The sequence below is a fragment of the Quercus robur genome, chromosome 5, assembly GCF_932294415.1.
Source record: "Quercus robur chromosome 5, dhQueRobu3.1, whole genome shotgun sequence".
Lineage (NCBI taxonomy): Eukaryota > Viridiplantae > Streptophyta > Magnoliopsida > Fagales > Fagaceae > Quercus > Quercus robur.
The window spans coordinates 74,777,789-74,804,189 of record NC_065538.1 but is presented as its reverse complement, the minus strand read 5'-3'; the positions used below and the strand labels follow the sequence as shown (position 1 = coordinate 74,804,189).

At 34.8% G+C, this 26,401-nt stretch overlaps 2 protein-coding genes across 3 annotated transcripts in view; one reads left to right on the top strand and one right to left on the bottom strand.

Moving 5' to 3' along the window:
- LOC126727067 (peroxisomal membrane protein PMP22) overlaps positions 1 to 26,401 on the top strand; it is a 61,503-nt gene that overhangs the window by 7,558 nt on the left and 27,544 nt on the right. The window contains exon 1 of one of the 2 annotated variants that reach the window (XM_050432532.1): positions 22,154 to 22,327. The exons of the other annotated variant lie outside the window; for it this stretch is intronic. Coding sequence (XP_050288489.1) covers positions 22,262 to 22,327 — 66 coding nt within the window. The 5' untranslated portion in view covers positions 22,154 to 22,261. Of the gene's footprint in view, positions 1 to 22,153; positions 22,328 to 26,401 lie in introns of those variants that run through there. 2 annotated transcript variants of the gene reach the window in all.
- On the bottom strand, positions 3,781 to 5,308 carry LOC126724715 (probable F-box protein At4g22030). Its single transcript, XM_050429091.1, has one exon. It carries the CDS (start codon positions 5,306 to 5,308, stop codon positions 3,896 to 3,898), a length of 1,413 nt encoding a protein of 470 aa, XP_050285048.1. The 3' UTR covers positions 3,781 to 3,895.

The following is a 26,401-nucleotide window of genomic DNA, read 5'->3' as shown; positions in this document are numbered from 1 at the left end:
AGAGCACTCTCATCAGGTCTCTCAAATGTGTCAAATGCCAAATATTTGGCACATTTGACACATCAAATACAAAAACTGACCCTCATCAGGTATGCTAAATGTGCTATAAATATAGAACATGCTACAGTACGCTCTCATTTTTGAGAGCGTACGGATCCGAGTGCTATTTTCGTTTATTGTTTGTTTATTCATCTTTCTCTCTCCTCTCTCATCACTCTATTGCTTTTTTTTTTTTTTCTTCTCTCCTCTCTCGTTCTTCCTCAGACATTCCAATCATCCCATCTCTTCTTTCACTCTTTTTTCTTCTCATTGTTGTGGCTTTTCTCACTTCTGTTTAGCCTCGCCGATCTCTGTTGCTATGGTTTTTTTTTTTGCAGTGATTTGATAGGTGGGTTCGGCAGTGGGAGGCTTCCCTCTTTCGTTTAGCCTCGCCGTGCCACCGATGCTGATCTCTGTAGCTGTGGGATTTTTTTTTTTTTTTTTTTTTTTTTTTTGTGCAGTGATTTGATGGGTGGGTTCGGCAGTGGGTGGCGAACTCTCTTCCGTTCAGCCTCGCCGCGCCACCTGATGCCGATCTCTGTAGCTGTGGGTTTTTTTTTTTTTTTTGATGGGTGGGTTCGGCAGTGGGTGGCGACCTCTCCTCCGTTCAGCCTCGTCGCTCCACCTGATGCCGATCTTTGTGTTTTTTGTTGTTGTTTTTGTTTTTCTGTGGTGGTTCTAGTGTGAGACGGTGGTGGGGTGGGATGTGGGTTGTTGATGGGTGGGTCGGCAGTGGATGGGTCAGCGGCGACAGTGGGTGGGTCGGCGGTGGATGGGTTAGCGGCGGCAATGGGTGGGTGTGTGGGATGCGGTTGGATCGTGTTTTTTGTTGTTTTTGTTTTTCTGTGGTGGTGGTTTTGGTGGTCTGCTGTGTTATTTCTGGTGTGAGACAGTGGTGGGTGAGATGTGGGTGGGGCGTTGATGGTTGCTGGCAGCGGGGTTGGGTTGTGGGTTGTGGTGGGGGGGTTGGTTTTTTTATTTTGTATTTTTATATATTGTTGGTTTTTTTAATGTTATTTTAATATTGAAATATATTATTTTAATATATAGAATTGAAGTATAAAATATCTGATAAATGATATGTTGTAAAATGATGTGCTAAAATAATAAAGTGGGATTTTAGAGTGTCAAAATGGCATTTTTTATGAGAGAGCTGAGGGGAATGCTCTTATTAGTGTTTCATTTTACATGCGGCCAAACCAACCAACTACAATACTATACCATATATACATATATATATATATATATATATGTTTCTAATTTTTTTTTATTGTAAAATTTGATTAATTTATAAGAAAAAAAATTGATTAGTTTATAAGAAAACAAAAAGGACGCATGGCAAGCTATAGTTAGTAAAATATAAAGTGGAAGATGCTCAAATTCATGCATCTAATAATTAACAAAAACACACACTACATATGGAATAAAAACCATTCTTTGTGTTTTCTTTTATGCTTTAATAACTGACATGCTGCAGTATGTCATGCATTTGATTTTTTTTTTTTTTTTTTATAAATATTTTTTTGGCTTTATAAGAAAAAGAAAAAGAATGTGTAGCATATTGTGATTAATAGAACATAAAATAAAACTATTATAGTGAGACAAATTATTTTGATTCAAAATATGTATATATAATTAAATAATTATACATACACATGTATATTGATTCACACAATTGACATCTTAATTGTACATATAAAATTCAGTATAACTATATCTCCCAAAAAAAGAAAAACCAAACAAGAAAAGCATGCTCTATTACCAATTGCTTTTTAACATCACAATACTAACCTTTGATTACATGGCAAAAACTTCTGTTGTTTAATTTATATGTGTTTTGAACAGGGACAGACCCAGGATTTCAAGCTAGGGGAGCCAGAGATAAGTGAAACAAAAAAAAAAAAAAAAAAAAAAAAATCAAATACACATCCATATAGTATTAAGAAACTTTCAACCAAGACAAATACACAAAAATCATTGTTTTTTTTTAATATATTAAGATATGATCATCTACCAATAAAAACAAAAGACACAAAACACTATTGTTTCTGTCACTCACCCAGTCTCACAACCGATACTATGAATTTATTATTCATTACCAATAAACACTTTCTCTAACTTTACCGTTTTTAATCCTATTGAATTATTGTTCCTCTTTTATTCACGTGTCCCTATTATTGCCCAACTACCTAATAGAAACACAGACTCACAAAGCCAAAAAGCCAAAAAAAAAAAAAAAAAAACACCACAGGCATAGATGCATATATTCAAATTCACAATCACCATCATCACTCATCAGTAAAAATACAAACACCACAAGTACAGATTCTAAGATTCACAAACATTATATTCGGTTTTGAAGGATAGATTAAATACTTAATTGAGTGTGAGATGTGAACCGTGAAGGCTAGAGCAACAAAGTTGGGCTGGGTAGATTGATCAACCAGCTGCAGGATAGGTCTTCTGTGGTAGCATTGGTGTGGCGTTTGGGTCTGCATTAGGGCAGCGAGATGGGTTTCGTGTGGGTGGCGGCATGGGCAGCAAGATGGGTCTTCAGTCTTGCGTGGTGGCGGAGTGGGCAACGGCAAGATGGGTCTCGCCGTCTCAGACTCTCGTTCTCTTTCGCCTCTCAGTTTCTCTCAGTATCGCCAACTCTCTACTCTATAGGTCTCTCTTGCCTCCTTTCTCTATGTCTCGCCTTTCAAAAATTTTTTTTACTCGTTTTTCCATTTGGACGACTGGGTTTACATTTTTTTAGATTTGCATTTTTTTTTTTTAAGGATTTTATGGACTGGGTTAATAATACATGATTTGGGAGGGGCCCAAGCTACAAAGTAAGGGGAGCCCAACTCTCTTTTTTTTTTTTTTTTTAAATCTGAAAATTAACCTGGGTCCGTCCCTAGTTTTGAATGTCATAAAACTATTTGCCTCTCCATATATTCCCTCTCAGTTGTTATGAATTCATGAGGCAAAATGACCAAGGCATTAATTATATAAGTTTTTGATCCAACTCATATATGGAAAATTATTGAATATTCCAGAAGTATCATAAATGCGTACACCCTCTCTCATATGAATTATGGGTCCTATCATAAATTTAATTAGTGGGATCCACAATTATGTGAAATAGGAGAGTAAGCATTTATGGTACTCCGAGAGTATTCAATAATTACCTTCCTATATAAGTTTTCATTGAATTTTTAGTTTTATTCACTCTTTGTCCTGAGATGCAAAAATGGAAAGGGGCAGTGGTGACCGGAAGTTTCAGTTGAGCCATCTCCAATTTCGTGACCAAATCCAACTATTCAACATAATAAAACAATAAACTAAGACATTTCAAATAATCTAAGCCCGTGCAATTTTTTGACCACCTGTCCTGAATGGTCTGCTAAATATTCAACTAATCTACATAGAATTACTTCTTCAACAACGTATTTTGGAACTCTCTTGTGGTACTGTCGTAAAGTTATTTGTTTGTGTAACTTCGATTTTCAACACCTTGTAATAGGAAATTCAAGTTATTATATGCAAGAAACCAAAAAAAATTCTTTTACAAAATCTTTTTGCACAAGTAGCGAATATAAAATTTTAGAATTAGCATTTTTTTTCGATGTTAGAACTTTGTACAGAGTTAAATAAGTTATAAACAGTTGACAAATCAAAGAATTCAATTAAGTGATCGAGAAACTAAGAAATACATGCATTTTATTTTACAAACTCTTTTTGCACAAGTAGCTGATATATATAAAATTGGAGAATTAACATTTTTTTTCTGTGTTAGAAGATTGTACAATGAATTAACCACGTTATAAACAATTATCAGATCAAAGAATTTGATTAATTACAAAATCCAGAACTAGAAAAGCTTGCTTGCAAATTCGTCTACACGGGAAGAAGCTGACTTTCTAGCAAGTTCTCTGAGTTTTGATAAGCTTCTTCCAAGTTTCATAGCCACCTTCATTTCAAACAGTTCCCCATTTTCTCTTTTCTCCAAATCTTTTTCCTCTAGTGTGGCTTCAATTGATTCTTGCAATAGCTGGAAAAAGCCACCACAGTTTCTATACATCTCAATCACCATCCCAACTTGTCCACCATGCTCAAAAGCATTAACTGTGCTAGCTAAAGCCCCAGCAGCCACTGCTACTATTGGTGCCCATGATCCATTACCAATGAAAGCTGAGCCAAAGGCTGCTATGCCCGTGAGTAATGGACCTGAGATAGCTAAAGTCTTGTTGATTTTCAACGCCAAGTTGCCCAGTCTTACGTAGTCCTCTATGTCTTTTCTCTCCACCACCTTAATGATCTCTCGCATTTCCATTTCAAGTTCCTCACTCCATCCATTGTTACATTGTTTTCCTTCATGTGAAAAGTTTTTCTTTTGTAGTACTTGATTTTTAGGCCACCAAACAGCTGGCTCAAACTTTGCCGGGAATTTTTCAAGCATTGCACCAAGTAAGGGAAGTGGGTAAGCTTTGTCAAGAGCCAAAACCTTTTCCATCACCTCCTTCACATCTTCTTGAGTTGGAGTTCCAATGGCGAGCATGGTTTGGATTTGGCTTTGTAACTGCTTGAACAATCTTGTAGCATTGCGTTGCTCCTCGGCAAGTTGTGAAGGTTGGATTTTGTTAATTATAAGCAACATTCCCGTGGCTGCGGAATACAAAAGAGTAGACGATAATTTCAAAGCCAAAAGAGGCATTCCAATGCCACCAGTTGCAGCAACACCAGCCATTGTTGCAGCTGTGAGAATTATCATGTTGATGGAGTTTAGAAGAAGGGTGTTCCAGTTGTCACGTTGCTCTCCAATGTTGGCGTGCATCTCTACTCTATCAGCTACGGCCTCTATGATGGCATAGAGTTGAGTGGTAACATTAGAACTAGAGCTGTGTGATCTATCATCGATGACATTGAACTTTTCAACTGGGGTTGTGTTTATGAACCCGTCTCTTATATTCAGTTCCTCACCTAGATTTCTCTTTGGTATTTTTGGAACTGAGAAAGAGAGTTTTGGAAGTTTTGGGACTTGAATAGCAGCATGGATTTTCCTTGAACAACAAGAAGAAGAAGATGCAGAAGGTAAAAGGAAAGCTGAAGCCATTTGATTGAGAGGTTTTTTTTTCTCTTTGGTTATTGTGTATTTGTGTTGCAGAAAGAATATTTTTGGATCTTGTGTATTTGTGTTGTAAAAAGAAAAGGTTTTGAATGAAGATTGAGAGGCATATTGGGTCTTATTTATAGTGTTGGAAACAGAACTATAACACTGGGTCATATACGGGAAAATGTTGAATTTGAGTGGTTTTGACTGGCTTGACCCAGCCTGTTAGCTGACCTTTTCATTTTATGTTTTTTTTGGGGGGTTAATTCCATTGGCTGACCCATTCTGTATTCATAATTTTCTAAGTTCAGAATTTTTGAGTCATTGTCTTGGCTCCCTCTTGCACACGACGTAGCTATTGGCCTATTTGTATTATTACTACAAACTGATTGCTTTCTTTATATTTCAGGTCATGCAGTTGCAAATAGACATCTCTAAGAGGTCAACATCTCCAAAAGCATGTGCTACGGCTTTTTCATACACACCATGTCGAAAATCTTAAAATATCATAACTTTTGTGTAATAATTTTTGCCGTAATTTGAGTCGGTTAACAGTAAATAAGAGTCGGTCAACAGTAAATAATAGAGAAAAATTAACGTGTCTATGTTAAAGTGATCATTTATAATTTACAGTTGACGATACCATGTCAAAAATCTTAGTATCGTAACTTCTGTGTTATAATTTTTGTCATAACTTTGAAGTGCTCGACTATAAATAATAGAGAAAAAGGGACGGGTTTATGTTAAAACATATGCTACGGCTTTTTCATACATACACCAAGTCAAAAATCTTAAAATATCATAATTTTTTTGTAATAATTTTTGCCATAATTACTTTGAGGTAGTCAACAGTAAATAATAGAGAACAATTAACAAGTTCATGTTAAAGTGATCATTTACAATTTACAGTTGATGAGACCAAGTCAAAAATCTTAGTATCGTAACTTTTGTGTTATAATTTTTGTCATAACTTTGAAGTGCTTGACTAAAAATAATAGAGAAAAAGTAACGGATTTATGTTAAAGTAATCATTTACAACTTACATGCAATGTGTAATAGAATTGCCCAAATTATTATATATATGTCTTTGATTTGGTTTTTGATATCATATCGGATTTTGAGGATCTTGGCATAATTAATTGAAGTTAAAAGTTCAAATTAAGCAAATGGGTTTCCTGTGACACACAGCTAGGAAAATGGAGTCTATTCCTAATTTGAAGAAAAACAAGTAATATATGGAGTTAAGGTACTTGTAGAGGGTGGCGTTGCACAAAAAGGCTTTTGAAAATACTCTCACACAAGATTAACCGTGAAAACTATTATGTACTTAAAGAAAGATCTAAAAAAATAAAATAAAAATAATAGGTACCAAGAAAATATAAAGAAAAATAGACACAATCAAAAACATGAAAATAACACAATGGATTTATGCTGCTTGGCTTTAAAGCCTATGTCCAAGGATAACTATAAAGAGAAAATTGCACTAACAAATATGGAGATTAAGGGTGCATTTGTTTCAATGAAAAATATTTTTCAACTATAAAATATTTTCAACTGAAAACATTTTAGAAAACAATTTGTTTTTGGGTATTTTATTACATTCCTAAAAATGCTTTGGAAAACATTTTAAGGCATTTAGTTTGTATAGGTAAAAAAATCCTAAAAATAATATATATATATATAAAATCTCGCAATGCACAAATCAACAATAAAATTTAACATGGGATAATCTCGCAAAATCTAAACCAATTTGAAAATATTATGTAAGGGCCAAATTTGAATCCCTAGCCCAACAGATAGATGGATTGAGGCCCAAAAAGCCCAAAACAATGAATTTGTAGAGAATGGGTTGGAAAACTGGGCTCTAATGAATTAGACAAACACAAAAGTAGGTTTAGATGACAAGAAGATGTAAATTGATAGGTTTATAATGAAGAAAATCGTCCTCGGCAAAGTCTAAGGAGATCTGTTCTTATATATTTCTTTCAGATTTGATTACAAAGTCAGTTCTTAATGCTACAAGAATTTTCTTTTTCTTTTCCGATCCCCCAGTCTCATTCCCTCATTCTTCCTTTATACTATCTCTTATTTTCATCTCCAGCTTCCACGTGCATGCCAGATGGTTGGTGTTGATACTTGTCCCATTAGCACTCCCCATAAGTCCTCATGTAGTAGCTATAAGATTGAAATCTACTGTTCAGGTATCACCTCTACATTAATGCGGCCAGAGAGTTAGCTGCAGTGCATTTAATGCGGAAGCGGTAGCTTTCTCCTAAGATATTTTTAGGATTTCTCCCTATCTGATGTCACTGCAATACATATCCACACCAATGGAACTTCTTGGAACGTTACCTAGGATGTCAGACGACCCCTTTAGACCTCGGCATTGGTTAGCCGAGGATGTGCTCATCCTCAGCCCACCCCTTGAACTGTTATGACCAAGACTAATCTCTCTACTTACTGTCGCAGTCTCTTCTAACAAAGATATCTCATTCTTGGACAAACCCTTGTCCTTGGATTGGGCCACAGGACCAATATATAAACAGATAATGAATTTCTGGGCCCAATATCCCTACAATAGCCCCTCGGGATTCTTCTTTCTGGCTCCTCGGTAAGAAAGGAGGATTTCGATGTCACATTAGCTAGTCCGTGCTTATCACACATCACCTTTGCCTGTGCAAACACCTTTTTGACTGCCTGAGACACGCTCCTGATGCTTCTGCTTTCGAGGTGCACTCTTCATTAAATTTTTACGGCCTTATGTCCCCCACGTTCTACGGTGCGATGCAAATCCAACGACTGAGAATTCTGCTAGGACTTGGGCGGGAACTTTCCCGCTCTGTAGCTTTCTCTTTGATATAAATATCACCCCAATCAATCTTCCATCTTATCTTAGCATTCACTTAGCTCTAGCGCTCATACACTGAACCTGCCAACTCTCTTAACTTACTCGTGTCTCTACAAATATTAAAAGTCTGTCTGAGGACACCCTCCTTATTTCTGTAAGTCTTCACAAATCTCTACACTCTATTTTTCCGTATATTTTTCTTTTCTCTATACTTTTCTCATCCTTAGCTCCACTCTTTCTTCTCAATTTCATTAGTTCTCACAACCCTTCCTAGAAATGGGTAGATTCAAGGGCTTGATAGACTCCGAGGAGGGAATGGAAAACTTTAGGACTAAGTATAGGATCCCTCCAAGGGTGGGCACTAGGTACTGTAAAGAGGGGCAATGGCACGAAGATAGGCAAGAGGGAGAAGTAGTAATCCCAATGATTTCCTTCATAGAAGAAGGGATGAGAATTCCTATGGGTATAGTCACGAGAGACTACCTAGGGCCCATAGGTTAGCTCCCACCCAATGTGTCCCCAACATGTTCAGAATCTTAGGTTGTGTAGATGCCCTCAACGAGAGGATGGGCTTAAACCTCACACACCACGATGTCAATTGGATTTATAATCTCCATCACTTAATGGGGTAGAGATATTACCTCAAGTCTAGGTACCCTAAAGTTAGGCTCATCTAATGCCTCCCTGATTCCAATAAGGGTTTAAACAAAGACTTCTTGATTGTGTCCGAGAAATGGCACGATGGCCTCCCTTGCCTAATGAGAGAGAGGCAACCAGGTGGGGTCTTTGGTCTAAGTTTGAACAATTATATGAGCTTTCTTTTGATCAGCTCTATATATTTTCTTTACTAACAATGTTTTTCTGTTTCTCTCCATGATTTCCCATATAAAAACACCGCTGTGCCTAATTTCGGTCTTGTTAACCAGCAGAGTTTGGATAAGATTTTGAAGGCCGAGGTATTCCTACATACAGATGGCCAACTTAGGGCAGCTCATTTGATCCTAGACTACACCCCTATCTCCAAGAGCTTCTTGGCGCCAAAGTGTGTCATTAAAGCCAGAGATCCTTGGCTGCATCGGATCAGTGTAGCAGCTCCAGGCTTTCTTCTCCCCGGCCTTGTCCCAAAAGGCACACTCACCACAAAGCCCATATTTGAAGCAATACAAAAGTTAGCCTCACCACCAAAACAAACGATCGGAGTAGCCACTTCTGCTTACCCCATCAATATAGAAGAAGAAGAAGAAGTAGTTGAAGCACCTGATTCCGAGGAAGAATTTGAAGTCTTCAACCAAGCTTTGTCCCCTGAAACTTCAACTCTTGATCTCAACCAACCATTCTCACTTATACTTGACGAGATGGGGATTCAACGTAAGCCAAAGTCCAGTCTGATGGACCTGATAGAGTCCCAACCGGGGAAGGACACACCTGGGAAGGTAGCCCAGACTAAGCCTTCCACTCCCCCTCCTACCTTGCCCTTCCAGCTTGGACCTGTTGACCTGAAGAGAAAGAGGGAGCCTAAAGGCAAAGAGGTGATGGATGTTGGTAAAACCCACCCCTCTTAAGAGGTTGAGGCCTAGAGAACGGCTAAGCAGGCCAAGGTAGGGCAGAAGGGTGCCAAGAGGAGGAGCGATCCTTAGGTCGAGCCTTCAGCCTGGCTTCCTACCCCGATACTGGATGAGGCCCCTCTGCTAGCCGATGCCTCCATCAGGGATTTCTAAGGAGGAAAGGTTGGCTATGTGGCCGATGCAGTAAAGCATGTACCACTACCAGAATGGCCCTCTCTAGTGGTAAGTAACGGACCTCGGCCTCATGTAGTGACTTGCTCATATAATAAACTGGCCTCTGTACACCATTATCAACTCGTATTAGCACCAAACTCACACTGCGGGAGGCCATTGCGATGTACGCAAACAAAACCTCATCCACCTTGGGTCTGGATATGATAGGTGGTCGAGACAGATACTCTTTCAACTGTTGGAAAGCCAGGACACACTCCTCGGTCCATTCAAACCCCTTCCACTTGTTCAACAACTGAAAGAAAGGCCTACACCTGTCTGCTGATCAAGAAATGAATCGGTTTAGGGCAGCGGTCATCCCTATAAGCTTTTGGATCTCTTTGGGATTCCGAGGTGGTTGTAGATCGTTGATTGCCTTAATCTGGTCGGGATTGACTTCAACTCCGCGGTGTGTGACCATGTAGCCTAGGAACTTCCTTAATCCGACACCAAAAGAACATTTGGAAGCATTAAGTCGTAGCTTATGTCTTTTCAAGATATTAAAAATATTCCCGAGGTCATTAACATGCTCGGACTTTGCCTTGTTCTTTACCACCATATCATCGATATAAATTTCAATGTTTTTCCCTAACTGTGGCTCAAACATCCTGGTCATCATCCTCTGGTAGCTAGCACTTGCATTTTTCAAACCAAAGGGCATCACTTTGTAATGGTAATTCCCAATAGGTGTGACAAAAACTGTCCTCTCTTGATCATCCACAGCTAAAGGTATTTGATGGTATCCTTAAAAGGCATCCAAAACGCTCATCTCAGAATGACCTACAGTGGCATCCACTAGCTAGTTGATCCGAGGCATGGGGAAATGGCCTTTCGGACATGCTCTGTTCAAATCTGTGAAGTCCACACATACCCGTCATTTTCCGTTTTTCTTCTTCACCACCACAATCTTGGCCAAACATTTAGGGTAAAACACTTTTTTAATTGCCCCAACCTACTTAAACTTCATCACCTCGTCTTTGACGGCGTCAGAATGATCCTTAGAGGAGCGTCGAGGTGGTTGCTTTTTAGGGATGACGAATGGGTTAACGTTCAAATGATGACAGATGAAGCTCGAATCCACCCTTAGAGCTTTGAAAGCATTCCAAGCAAATACGTCAACATTCCTCTTGAGGAATTCCACCAACTCCTCTTTCTCTTGAGATGGTAGCTAAGCTCCAACTTGAAAAAACTTCTCCGGATCTCCACTTACAGCAAATTTCTCTAAATCTTCACATTTGGCCTCTTCAGTTGGACCCTTCACAGGTAATACTAGAGACTTTGACTGCTATAAGCCTCCCTCAACAGAGGCCGATGACACAGCTGCTAGCTGATATAAAATTGCAGACACAAGGTACTGCCTAGCCATGGATTGATCTCCTACTAGCTCTTCAATCCGATCCCCTGACGGATACTTCACCTTCTGATGCAGAGTTGAAGAAACAACTCCAAGGGTATGGAGCCATGGTCTAGTCACAATGGCCATATAGGGCGAGTATATGTCCACTACAATGAAGTTTACTTCAACCACCTCTGAGCTTGCCTGAACGGGCATCCTAATCTGGCCTTTTAGGATAACAACTTTTCCTTCAAAACTTACCAAAGGTGAATCATAGATTGTTAGATCTTCAGGCTTTAAGTTCAGCCCCTTGTACAAGTCAGGGTACATGATCTCTACACAACTGCCCTGGTTTACCATTACTCTCTTCACATCATACCCCCCTATTCTGAGGGAGACCACCAAGGCATCATCATGTGATTGGATGGTTCCAATCTTGTCTTCATCCGAGAAACTCAGCGACAGTCGGACCTCCATCCTAGCTCTCTTCAGCTTGGATTAAGAGTCCTTGGCCAGTAACCTAACTACAGACATTACCTTGGAAGGGTGAGAAACAGTTCTCCCAGGCATAGCAAAAATGACATTGATGGTACCTAGCGGGGGCCTTGAAGGAGTATTCCCTCGAGCCCCTGACTTTGATTGATCCCCTTGTCCATTGGGCTGGTACAGAAATTGTTGCAACTTCCCATTCTTAACCAGTTGTTCCAGATGGTTTCATAGTATTCTGCAGTCCTCGGTGGTATAGGCTCTTGGTGGTATTGGCAGTGAAGGCTTTGGTTGCATCTCAAAGGGTTTCCACTCATTATGTTCGGCCATTTAAAGTATGGCTCGTTTTTTTATCTTCTCCAAAACCTGATGCACCAGTTCTCTGAACACAGTGTTAACTGCTTGAGGAGCTATAGGCTCAAACTGCCCAGCGAAATCCCTCCAGGGTCTGTTATTGTTGTAATGGTCTGACCTAAAATCCCTCCTCTTTTAAGGGATAACCTTGCCCTTTCCCTTACCTTGCTGTTGGTCTTCTTCAACCCTCTTATACTTGTCAATCCGATCCATGAGTTTGTGTACACTGGTAATAGGTTTCCCAGTCAAAGACTTCCTTAAGCCATGCTCGGCAGGTAGGCCGAGTTTGAAGGTGCTGATGGCTACATCGTCAAAATCACCATCTATCTCGTTGAACATCTCCCAATATTTGTCCGAATATGTTTTCAGGGTTTCTCCTTCTCTCATGGACAGAGACAACAAGGAAGTTAAAGGCCGAGGAACCCTGCTGTATGTAATAAAGCGGGATCCAAACACCTGAGTGAGTTCCTTGAAGGAATCAGTGGAACCTGCCCTTAGACAATCAAATCACCTCATCCCCACAGGCCGCAAACTGGATGGGAATACCTTGCACATCAAGGCCTCGTACTTGGAGTGTACAGCCATCCTTGGATTGAAGTAGCTGACATGCTCCACAGGGTCCGTTCTACCATTGTACATTGAATGTGGGCTGAGTGAACTGCCGAGGAAGTCTCCCTCCCTCAATCTTGTGCGTGAAAGGTAACCTGGAAATTTGGTTGAATGCTTTACTCATAGAGTCGTTTCCCAGGTCTACCGAGGATGAATTTCGGTTTCTGCGCTCATAATGATAGTCCTCATCATATGAGAAAGACTCGCTAGAGTCCTTAATCTGTGCCTATAGCTGTCATCCTCTTCACCATCGGAAGATAAGTTAGAATTGGATGGAGCTCGCTTTCGTCGTTCATGGCGCAAGCTTCTCTTTAGGTGATCAATTTCCTTCTACATGGTTTTGGTATCTTTCTCCTGGGAGAGATGGCTACCACCCCGAGAATGACTCTTACTAGTATGGGTAGTACGTACACTCCCCTCTTGGTCTCTCCTTTGCTCAAGTTCATAGAAGTGATCTTGACATTGAGACCCCATGGATTCTGCTTAGTTTGAACCTGAACCTACCATAGTTGAACGTTAAACTCACTATCACACCAGTAGTTCCCACAGATGGCGCCAATTGTAAGGACTAGATTTGAATCCTTAGCCCAACATATAGATGGACTGAGGCCCAAAAAGCCCAAAACAATGAATTTGTAGAGAATGGGTTGGAAAACTGGGCTCTAATGAATCAGAGAAACACAAAAGTAGGTTTAGATGACAAGAAGATGTAAATGGACAGGTTTATAATGAAGAAAATCGTCCTCGGCAAAGTCTGAGGAGATATATTCTTATATATTTCTTTCAGATTTGATTACAAAGTCAATTCTTAATACTATAGTAATTTTCTTATTCTTTTTCGATCCCCAAGTCTCATTCCCTCTTTCTTCCTTTATACTGTCTCTCCTTTTCATCTCCACCTTCTATGTGTATGCCAGACGGTTGGTGTTAATACTTGTCCCATCAGCACTCCCCATAAGTTCTCATGTAGTAGTTGTAAGGCTGAAATCCACTGTTCAGACATTACCTCCACATTAATGCAGTCAAAGAGTTAGCTACAATGCATTTAATGCGGAGGGAACAGCTTTCTCCTAAGATATTTATAGGACTTCTCCATGTCTAATGTCACTGCAATACATATCCACACCAACGGAACTTCCAGGAACGTTATTCAGGACGACAGACAACCCCTTTGGACCTCGACATTGGTTAGCCGAGGATGTGCTCATCCTCAGCCCACCCCTTGAGCTGTTATGACCAAGACTAATCTCTTTACTTACTGTCGCAGTCTCTTCTGATAAAGATATCTCATTCTTGGACAAACCCTCGTCCTCGGATTAGGCCACAGGCCCAATATATAAACAGATAATGAACTTCTGGGCCCAATATCCCTACATATTACAAGCAAGATACAATAGAAGTTCAAGATCTAGGAGATTAAATTTTTGAAATTTAAAATAAAAAAAATTGAAAAAACATAGATTCAGGCACTGGTGTTTTCAATCTAATAGATCTTGGACAGTGGGGAGGAGCATAGAGTCACTCTCTATGCTACATATATAAATTATTTTTTCTGAAAAATATTTCACATAAAAATAAAACAGGTTAAAAGTAACACATATTGTCACTTTCTTAAAACACAAACCCCAAATATACCCAAAACATTTTGTTCAAGAGAAATTTAATTCTCTATAGTTTGCAATACTCTCACAAGAAAACAAATAACCAAGGTCACAACATTATAATTTATATATAACACTAAATGATGTTATTTTGTTGAAACTTAATAGCTATATCAATCATGAAGAAATAACTATTTAAAAAAAAACAAAAAAACAAAAAATAAAAGTTTGGTTGACCAAAATAAAAAATCTCAAACTTCAGGGAACAAAATGAAAATAATGCTAGACTTTAAGGTCAAAAATTTAATTTGGTGTTTTTATTTAAATCGGGATCTACCTCTCCTACTAAACTTTTAATTATTGGACCTGTGTGTGCGTAGTCTCCTTATGGTACTCGTTATTGTTTAAGTATTGTACATAAATTTTAAATCTCATCATTTCTATACAAGAGTGTAGTAATCAAATGATGATAAGTATTAGGTGGTGAGTTTAATTAAAAAAAAGTTTCATCCTCACTAATCTAAACTTCAAAAATTTTCAAAAAACCTAGCATTTTTTTATAATCATTTATATGCGCAAATGTAGAAATACCTTCGATACTAGAAACAATAGATTTTTCTCCTACGAATAAAGTAAGTTCTCCACACTCTTAGTCATGTACTCCTCCTTAAATTTTTTCCTTAACTCCTTAACCCTCTTCTCCCTCATAAAAATTTCCTTTTTTATAGTCAAGGTTTTGAAACCCAGACCAGACCATACGGTTCAACTGGAAAAACCTCGAACTGCTCATTTTTACGGTTCTTTTAGCCTCAAGAACCTCTCTATGGGAAAAAAGCAGGGACCCGTGCGAACCACGATCGGACCTCACGGTTTTGAGAACCATGAATGGTTCTATCAGTTCTCACGATTCCTTTTTTTTTAGCAAATACCGACTGAAATTAAAGATTGGGCCGGCATGCACTTTGGATTCTTTTTCAGATTTGGAACCAAAAGATTTGTGACGGAAAAAAAAAAACAAATTGAGAAGAAGAAGATGACAAAGTAGGGGCTATGCGAAGTTGAAGCTACAAGCTAGCAACCCAGCATAGATCACCAGTCACGGCCTTCATCTTCGTCTTCTGCTCCTATTTCTTTTTCTTTCTTCTTTTTCTCCTTCTTCTCTTTCTTCTTTCCGTCTCCATAGCTGTGGTTTCTGAGTTTCTCACCTTCTCTCTGTTTGTGCTTGTTTTGAATTCTTTTTTATGTTTCCAAAGCCCCTTCATGTGACTTGCATTGGGAAAGAAGAAGACTTTTGATTTTTGAATTAAAGATGGCAAAATGTTTCAACCGTTAGATCTTGGAGCTCGTGATGTGGCACTAGCCACTTCTTTGTATTTTTTCTAGTAATGGTACAATGAACAAAGAGAGCATGCTGTTTTGTTTTGTTTGGTTTTTTTTTTTTTTTTTTTTTTTTTTTTTTTTTTTTGATGCTGCAAGTCTGGTACACTGTGGACATTACTGCATAGTGCACAATTGTCATAATTAATCCATCTTGTGACATAGCACAGTGTCATAATTAATCCATCAATTGTCATAATTAATCCATTTGAAGAACCTGAGTTTTGACGATTCAAACTTTGCTATGTCATAATTGTGACAAAAAAATTGTGAAATATTTTGTAATACTAGATTTTCTCGTTTAAAAAAAATTGTAAATATTAATTAAAAGTACGTATAATATTTTATTTGTTACATTTTTTCATGTATTTTCTAATAAGTATTATTGTTTACTCAAAAACAAAAGTTTGAATAGTAGAGAAAAAATAGTGAGTCAACAGATAGTATATAATAATTATTTTAATTTAAAATTACTAAGTGTCCTTCTAATTCCTATATTATTACAATATTACTATCACGAGTTTAACTAATCAATATATAAATAAATAAAGAAATATTATATCTATGTATACTTAGGATATGATATTTCTTATTTGTCATGTGAAAGTTATGATATGACAAACTACATTTGAAAGATAGATTTCTATATTTAATTGGGTCATTTAATTTAATTTTTCTATTTATACTAATTTTTAATATATTTATTTATATTTAAATAATTATTAAATTAATTATGATGTCATCACGGTTCGACTCCGGTTCAACCTCGGTTTGACCTTAAAAACCTTGAATCTCTCCCTTTTACGGTTTAATGAATGATTCGGGTCTGAAAACCTTGTTTATAATTTTTGACCAAACACAAAATGATGGTGATGCAAGCCAATATCTTCTTCCAATCTTTATTTGAACTTAGGTTTGTTGCTTTCCAAAGCAATATACTCTTGTAGGATCATAATATCCATAACATCTCATTATCACGTACATGTTGAAGTTGTTTCCAATCTTTATTTGAAATCTTTTAGGTTTGTTGCTTTCCAAAGCAATATACTCTAGTTGGATCATGATATCTATAACATCTCATTATCACATGTTGAGGTGTTTTTTCTATCAATTCCTCTACATCAAATTTGGCATTAAGGAGTGTGATCATTACTAGCTACCAAAAGTTTTGATGAGGATTCAACTTATATTTTTCTCTCTAATACTCGAATCCATGAACGAATCAATAAATTCTTCAAATAGAACAATTCCAAATCCATAGGTATCGAATTTGGCTTTAATACTAGTTTGTTGCAAGAGATATGGCTTTCGGAAGCATCCCATACAACATTGATTATTAAAATTATTATAGATTTTGAGGAAGATCTCACAAACAAATAATAGAAATAAAGAAAATAGCTAGAGAGTAGAAAGTAAAATGGACACAACCACACACAAGAGAAGATAATCAAAGATTTACAAAGTTCAACTTTAGGTCTATGTCCACAACAATGAGATACGAGTGAAAATTCTCACTCACAAATAGGAAAAAAAAAAATGTGAAAATTACATAAGTAGTATAGAAGTATTTTCATAAAATCCAAATATTGAATATACAAAAAATAAAAAATAAAAAATAAAAAATAAATCTCACGAATGATAAAGAATAGAGAAATTTTATTTCTAGAGTGGTGGCAGTCTCACATGAGGCAAATAAAAACTATGGGGAGGCGACATTATCTATACGTTTAACTTTAATGGTCGGCAAGCAATCCTTTTTGGGATGAAGAACTCCAAAACAGGAAAGAATAGGAGAGCTTCCAGTTTCCTTTTTTATGAATAGGAAGGAGCTTCCATTGGAAACAAAATAAGGGTCTGTTTAGACTCCGCTTATTTTGCTGAAAATATTGTGGCAAAAATAATTTTTAAATGTGTGAATAGTATTGTGGAATCTAGTTTTTTTTTTTTTTGGAATAAAGTACCTGTGGGTCTGTGAATAGTGCACGGGACCCACTAGAAAAACATAATCTCACTTGAAACGCTCTTCTCAAAAAAACTAATAAAAAAAGCGCCGAAACACAGATGCTAATAAATATCAGCTGTATCCAAACGACTACTAAATGTCGGTTAAGAAAGGACAATACCTAACCGCATGAAACAAAGCCCATACTATTTCTCTCTCATAAAAGAACAAAGGATTATTTTTATTTTATCATTAAAAGTGGGGTAGTAGAACCCCAAATAGAAATGACTAATGTGATATTCTATGCAACACCTAAAAGAAGAGGAAGTTCTCAGGAAGTTGTTGTTCCCCATATTGCTACCATAATTTGATATCCTGGTAACACTTTTTTTTTTTTTTTTTTAATACAAGATAAAATTTCTACTTTAACATAATCTAAATGTATATGTGTGTGAAGCTCTCTCTTGAAGACTTGAACTTCGGTCTTTATCCCCCACACTCCACAAACACTTATACTTGTGGAGTGACCATCGCATCAAAGGTGTACAGTGGTGATATCTTGGTAACACTTTTCAAAACTGCTTAATCATATATTTGCATTATCATATGATATGGTATATATATAGAGTTGTGTTCAAGTTACACCTGGTATAACTCTAAGCAATATTACACCATCCAATAACTTGTTATAGAATTTATATTTTGAAAATTCTACCGTTAAATTACATATTCTATATGTTCTTAACAATCATGCCAATTTTCATGTCAATTGGATGTTATTTACCATTTGATCCATAAACTCATCTTTTATGCATTATTTTAAACTACAAAAATTTGAATTTAAAAAATTGATTGATGACATCACTATTAATCTTTGATCACCTTAAAATTTTGCAAGCATTGTGAATATATGAAGATAATATAATCTAATAGTAGATTTGTCAAAATTTGCATCCAATTAAAAAATATTGAGTAATGTAACATTGCTTAGAATTACATCAGGTATAACTTGGACTCAACCCATATATATATGTGTGTGTGTATATATATATATATGTGTGTGTGTGTATATATATATATATATATATATATATATATATTTTTTTTTTTTCTTTTTGGGTTGGTGGGGTTGTAGGGGTACTTTTAGGGTTTATTTTCTGTTCTAAAATTTGGTGCTTAGTAAGTTTGACTTTCTATAGTTTCTGATAGCTTATTTGTTAAACATACCAAGACACGTTTTTTATTGCTTATTCTTTAAACGTACCAAGACAAAAAAAGAAAGAAAGAAAAGTTTAATTTTTATTCATAAAAAAAAAAAAAAAAAAAAAAAAAAAAAAAAAAAAAAGAGGAAGAAGAAGAAGAAGAAGAAAAAACTAGTTTTGTAACTTATTTGATAAAATATGAGACAAAAAGCAAAATGTTGGGAAAATTATACTTTACCCCCTTAAACTGTACCTTAAATTACACTTTGCACCCTAAATTTTTGAATTCACGTTTTGCACCATAAACTATGATATTTGTAACACTTTGCACTCTAACATCAAGTTTGGTGTTAATTTGGATGGAAATTTAAAATTTAAGGTGCAAAGTGTAATAACAAGTATAGTTTAGGGTAATAAACTATAATTTTTCATTTATTCTGACGTTAGAGTACAAAGTTTAACAAATGTCATAGTTTATGGTGTAAAACATGCATTTGAAAAGTTTAGGATGCAAAGTATAATCAGAGATATATAATATAAAAATGTAAAGCGTAATTTCTTCCAAAATGTTTCGAGGAACATATGCAAGTTCATGGCTTCTTGCCCCTTTATCTTTTCCCGTCCCCTATTGGTTCTTGCAGACTAGCTTCAGATTAATTAGGTGAGTATTGGATGAATAATGTAGCTATTTGTGGAATTGATTCACTAGATTGAGTGACTGACAACCTCAAATTACTATATATGTGGGAATTGGATTCAGTTCCAGTAAGTACTATATGGCATGACACACATGCATTTGGTTCTTTTAAGAGACCTGCCTGAAGATCAATCCCTCAAGCAGGGTTTCAGTATTTGGTCATGCATGTAGTCTGAAGAACAGTCTATCATCATAAAACCCAGTCATGTGACTTTTAAGGTGGATGACTCCCAACCTATTGGCTGACTATATTTTTTTTTCCTTTCTTTCTCTTTGGCTTAAGTCCATTGGCTAACCCATTCCTTAATTCATAACATTCAAATTCAAAATCTTCCCCCCTTGTCTTGGGTCTCTCATGCGACGTAGTAAAACTTGGAAGCTATCAATTACTAAAACCCTTGTTTGCTTAACCCATTCCTTAATGCAATCTGGCTCTACTGAGTCTACTATAAGGGGTCAACATCTCCAAGTCGAAACATTTCCACTCAGCCAAATCATAGATTACTTGCATTCTAAACATCATAGATAATACCCTTCGCCTTCAGATTAATTTCTTGCCAAGTATTGATGATTTCATGGGAACTGCCATTGACTAGAACATTACTTTTAATTGAATTTAATCAGTTAAGAGTTATGTCCCCATCTCTATTGGAGGCTGGTTTGATCCAAGTTTTATATTTGTTTTTTGCTAAGTCCTAGTTTTATAATTCTTGACATGGTCTTTCCTTGCATAAGTATATTTATTATGGTCACAATAGAAAAATTTGTGAAAGGACTCTTAACGTTTGTGTTTCTGCCATATTTTAGAACTTAGAAGTCCACAACACCTTATCTAGACTTGAAAAACAGGACATATCGTAGTGTATGGGTTCAATCCAATTAAATTCAGATAAAAAATGGAACGTCCTAAATGGATGGTAAAACCTATGACTCCAATATGATCTTTTGGAAGATTGGGTCAACTTAATATGACCCATATTTTTTTACATGCAATTTCTTTTTTTTTTTTTGGTGTGGATATATATATATATATATATATATTATCTTTTTATCTTCTTTTCAATACAAATAAGAGAACAAAAGAAAAAAAAATCATAAATGAAAGTTAAATAATACATAAATTCTTAAGTATTTATTGTCTAAAGTTCACTAAATTGAAGAAAACAACTTAGAAAGAAAGGAAATAAATAAGAGCAAAACGCGAATGTTACACTAAGTTAGAAAGCCAAAAAATGGTAAAAAGAAATGATAAAAAATTTATCTTCGAAAAAAAAAAGGACTCAACTTGTGTGACCAATAGATCAACTAATAAAGCCAACATTTTAATGGGTAGGGTTCAAGTCAACACTTTTTTTTTTCATGGATTCAAAAAAATCCCTATCTGTTCCAATATTTTTTTCTTTTAGATTTGGACATGTAATTAGGTTGGTACAATTCCTAGTATTTCCATCAGAACTATCTAGATTTAAATCCTTCCTTTTGAGTCGGGCTCCCACACTATATTTTTAGTTTTACATAACCTGTTTAACAAGTGATATAACTTTTTTAAATAATAAGTGTAGATATTTTTATGAGTCACCACATAATGACTTTGAAAGAAGTTGACATGTTAGTGTTAGCATTATTTTCATGGCATCATCAATGACACTATTTGAAGTTTTGAATGACACCAAAATTAACGTAAGATGTAAATAGTTATGAAAAAAATATCATGAAATTTTGTATGCGCGTAGTACGTAGAAAGTGGAAATTGTACTCACTAGTTTCTTTTGAATTTTCCGCTTCAACCAAAATGGGCTTTCAAAATAGACTTGGAAAGGTATTACGATTTGAGGGCCATCTTACAAACTACAAATAGGTGGGGTTTGACTTTCAAATGTCTCACCAACGGCCGAACCCATTCAACAAAGTCCACTGGCAACTCAATTCTCAAACCCCAAACCCCAACCCCATTTTATTAAGCACTAGAATTAGTAAAAGAGTTCTACCCAAAATATATATATATATATATATATATATATATTTATATAAATAATATAGTAACAGTGTTTTAAGAGCATTTGTTAATAGAATTAGTAAAAGAGTTCTACCAAAAAAAAAAATAGTAATAGTGTTTTTAGAGCATTAATGCTACAGACACAAACTATTTTACAATATTTTTACAAACTGCTGATATGGTTTTAGTAATTTTTAAATAATCATTAATAAATATAAATGTGATGTTAGTGGTGGACCCATATTAGAACTAATAAGAATTTGTCATATCAATAGTTTATAAAAATATTGTAAAATAGTTTGTAACTGTAGCATTACTTTTTGTTAATAAACTATTTTAAGAAAATTTTAATATCACTCTCATGAAAAATATATAAAACTGTAAAAAAAATTCAGTTTTTTTTTTTTTTTTTCCTTATAAAAAGTTTTTAAAAATATTTCAAAAACCAATATTTGACAAAATTTAGCTATAAAATTAGGGGAAATTATTGTGTATTCTTAGATTACCATAAATGCGCACTCCTTTCTCTCACATGAATGGTAGGTCCCACTAATTAAATGCATGATGAGACCCACTATTCATGTAAGAGTGGGGAGTACGCATTTATAATATTCCGGGAGTACCTAATAATTTTCCCAAAATTAGTTATAGCCTTAGGTTATAACTTTACTCAATATCTTTTTATTGGAAATGAATTTTGACAAATCCAACATTGGATCACATCTTTTTCTTATATTTTCCATACTTTCAAAATTTTTAGAAAATTATAGATCAATAATCATATCATTATTTGGTACTAGACTACTTGGACCAATAATAACACAGAAGTGAGAGAGCAGTTTGTTAATAATAATTCACTTGCAAAATCTCAAGGAGTTGGAAGCAAAAATCGAGCTCTGGGTCAATGGCAAAGAAGGGTTTGTTGAACCAGTACTTGTTGCAGCTTCAGCATCATCCACTGAGAACCAAGGTCTCACTCAACAAAACAACACGTATTTTTGTTCTTTTTTTTTTTTTTTTGGTTATCTGGGTTCGTTTGAAGTTTTGATTTTGCTTAATTTTTCTTTTGACCCATGTTTGGTTGCTGAGAAATGAAGAGGAAGTAGAAGAAACATGAAAGTTTGAATCTTTTCCATTGTTTTTCTTTTCTGGGTTTGGAATTATATGACACGAACATTCAGCTGAATCAGGAAAAAAGTCAAATTTAATTTTCTTGTATATTTACTGTGCTGAAAGTGAATTATACATATGTATTTTTAACGGCTATAAATTAGGCTTTACTTTTTCTCTGCGATTAATCAGTGTGCAATTTGTTATTTAAATCAGGCAATTACAGCAGGGGTGTTGTCGGGGATCAGTGACTTGGTTTCGCAGAAGCTCACTGGGATACAGAAGATTCAACTGAGAAGGCTTGTTCTCAAAGTAGTAAAGCTCTTTGTCAATTCAATTTATAGCAAAATTACTTACGTTGTCAATTCAATTGAAGATAGTTATATTGTATAGTATAAAGCTTGTTGTTGTACATGTGCACGTATGCATTTTTTTTTTTTAAAATTTTTTTTTTTTGATATTGGATTTTGAGGACCCTTTGGCCTAAATTGATGCTAAAATCTCAAACTAAACCTGTTGGTGCTCTGTGTTTTGACACCGGGAGATTGAGTCTGTTCCTAATTTGCTTTGCTTTATTGAATTATTGTCCGTTTGTATTATTAATCCAACAAGAATAAAAAGAAGACTGTGGTTTGGAGCAAGTGTTTATTTATTTATTTATTATTATTTTTTATGCAAGAGCAAGAGTTTTATTGAATAGTGGTGAGGGAACCGTATTGATAATAATTGTTGTAAGGTTGTATTTAGTTAGTTAGGGATTTATTTTTTTAGCAATAAAAAAAGTTAGGTATTTAGTTAATTAGTTATGATTCTAGGCATGTTAATCGTATTTAACACATGTTGAAATTATTAATTTATATAGGGAATAATAGAATGTGGGCCAATAGAATAGTTTTATAGTTTTATATATGCCTATTATTAGTTAGTTACAATTGATTGCTGATTGCATTTCATTTCTTAATATTTTTCTAATTAAATCGGTGTTCCTATAATTCTCATATATTCTCCTACAATTCCCATCTATTCCCGTTAGGAACCATTCTCCTACAACACTAACAAAAACAACTCTGACATTTGTTGTAGTCATGGTGAACACCAACTACCTAGCCATCTTCCAATCCAATAATGGAGACGTTGTTGCAATTAGGATGGTTTAGGGAAGAGCATGGCAGTGGAGGGGATAAGCTCGGTTTCACAATGAATGCCGTTCTTCAGTTGCCCATCTCTCTCTCTCTATATATTGATAAAAATCTAAGAAAAATAGTATTAGATTTCAAAAATATTATTAAAAAATAATAAATAATATTTAAATAAAATAAAGAATGAATAAATAGAATCGGAAATAGTACTTGGAAAAGTTGGTAAAAAACAAAAGAGGACTTTTCTCTCTATATTGGGTGAGAAAATGGAGAGAATATAAAAGAGATGTTGTCTCTATATCGTCGTCGTCGTCGTCTTTAAAGGACTTATATAATAGAAAAGTAGTTCAATTGTTTGATCACTCTATTCACTTGAGAGCTCAATGACAATGTTAGAGCTAGGTTTCTCTCATTATATAACTTCTATTCAAACTTATTGTAAATAAAAACTGACACTATTATGTGAAAAATGTAATGAAACAAATATCTTAAAATAATGTCTAAAGGTGTACTTAATATGAATAACATTAAAAAGTGATATTAACTAAGTTATACAAAAAAACATGACAATGAAATATACATCCATATATACTTTTAATCTCATGATCCATTAAATAATTAATTTAATAAATTATGTGATTAAAATATATCCTTCCACATCACTTGTTTAAATAATTAATTTAATAAGTTATGTGATTAAAATACCTTTGAATGCATATGAATACCCACGTAATATATTGAAGAAATTAGAAGAATCTCTTTTAAACTAGCATGGAAGGAAATTTCTTTTTCATTTTTAGGACAAAGTTTGTCTAAAAATTTGGTTAGAGTAATATGATGATGATATGTGTCGCTGTCATATGTATTGCACATAACTTACTAAACCACACTTAAGTAATTGTATACAATCATTTTAAGTGAGTTATGCACATTGTGAGCAACAACGACACATGTTATTTCTTATAATGCATTAAAGTCTAACGCTCTAACTAATTTTGTGGCCAAAATTTATTCTCTTTATTTTTAGTAGTTTTTTACTCGTATTATTTTTAAAATTTGATGTAAGCATCTTTGATTTTCAATTTAAATAATGGAAAATGTTAGGCTCAACCTCCAAAAGAAATTAAGAAAATATGTGTCTTGCTGTGTGTAATTCACATGACCCACTTTGTTAATTGGGTTAAGTGAGTCAAGTATATTGCATATGATAATAGCAAATATCATCTTTCTATTGGTGGTTAGAGTCAAACTTTATCATTATTAAATAATTAAGGCCATGGACATTATGTTTATATTCGTGACAAATCAAGCTTTTGTGTTAATTCTATCTTTAAAGAAAAAAAAAAAGAAAAAAGGAAAGCTTATGTGCTAATATTTTCCATTAAAACCTAAAATATATAATTACGTGATATACACATGATTTCCCTATGTTTATTATATATGTAATTAAATCCGTTAAACTTTAATAGAAAATAATAAAAAAAGGATTGATTTGTCATAAATTAATTTTTTTAGAGTAATGTCATAAATTAACTTAATGTTCAAAGGTTAATTATTCTAAAAAGTGCAAGGACCAAACTAACTCTCAATCAAAGTCTAGGGATTTTATAAAATTAAAAATAATTCAAAATCTAGGAATAAAATTGGAATAATCCCTCATTTTTATTAATTTAAACATCGATCAAATTTTTATTTATTTATTTATTTATTTTTATTGTACAACAGAATAGTAAATATTTTTGTGAGTTCATCACTTGTGAGTTAATTAATTAAAGAGATCAAAATTGTTCCTTTTATTTTAACGGTTTTAACTGATTAAGTCAATAAGCTTTGTAGTAGCATTGTTAGCATAAGAAAGAAAGTTCTAAGGGTTAAATTAAACTATCAAAATATATTTAACAATTTCGAAGGATTTTTTTTTTTTTTTTTTTGGGTGAGAATAAAAAACATAGCTTGACTAAATTAAGCAAAGGCGAAATCTCATGATCATGATCTCCTAAATGTATATCATGATCATGATATACATTTAGGAGATCAAGAGGGACATTTTTAGGAGATCTGGTGAGAATGAAAAATGTGTTACTGAGTTACCTTGTTTACGAGTATGACAAAACTATTAATGTCATTTTTTTTTTTTTTTTTTTGCGGAAAAGAAAACTTTATTACCAAAAAAAGAAAAAACAACAACACAGTCTAGGCAGCTTTCACCAAGATGAGATTAGCAAAATTAGGTGGGCTGAACCCCATGCCCAGGTCAAAAGAGACTAAAAATAAATAAAAAAATAAAAAAAGATCGATCTATCAAGGACCACTTAGCTAGAGTATGGACAACATGTTGAGCTTCTCTATATACCCGGTTGAAGGAAATCTTTGAAAGTCAGGGAATATATTGAGGTATCAAGCAGGATATGATGACCAACGGCTGAGAGGCTGGTTGCCTTGTCCACCATAGTTTTGCAGTGGAGCTAGGGCTTTAGCAAGATAGTGGTTGAAGATTTCAGAGTAGATTAAGCATCAGAGTATTAGGTGGAATTGTAAAAGATAATGGGAATCACAAAAAGTATATCAAAAAAGAAATAAACAATTTATTATAAAGGTCACGAGATCAACAAACTTGACCCACTCTAAATAAGCGAATTAAAATAAATATATACTTAAATATCTAATTATAGTAAAAAGCACACACAAAATATATATATATATATATATATATATATTTATGCACAATATGAAATAAAACTTCTATTTTCATCCTTAGTGTTTCATTTTACATGCGGCCAAACCAATTAACCAAC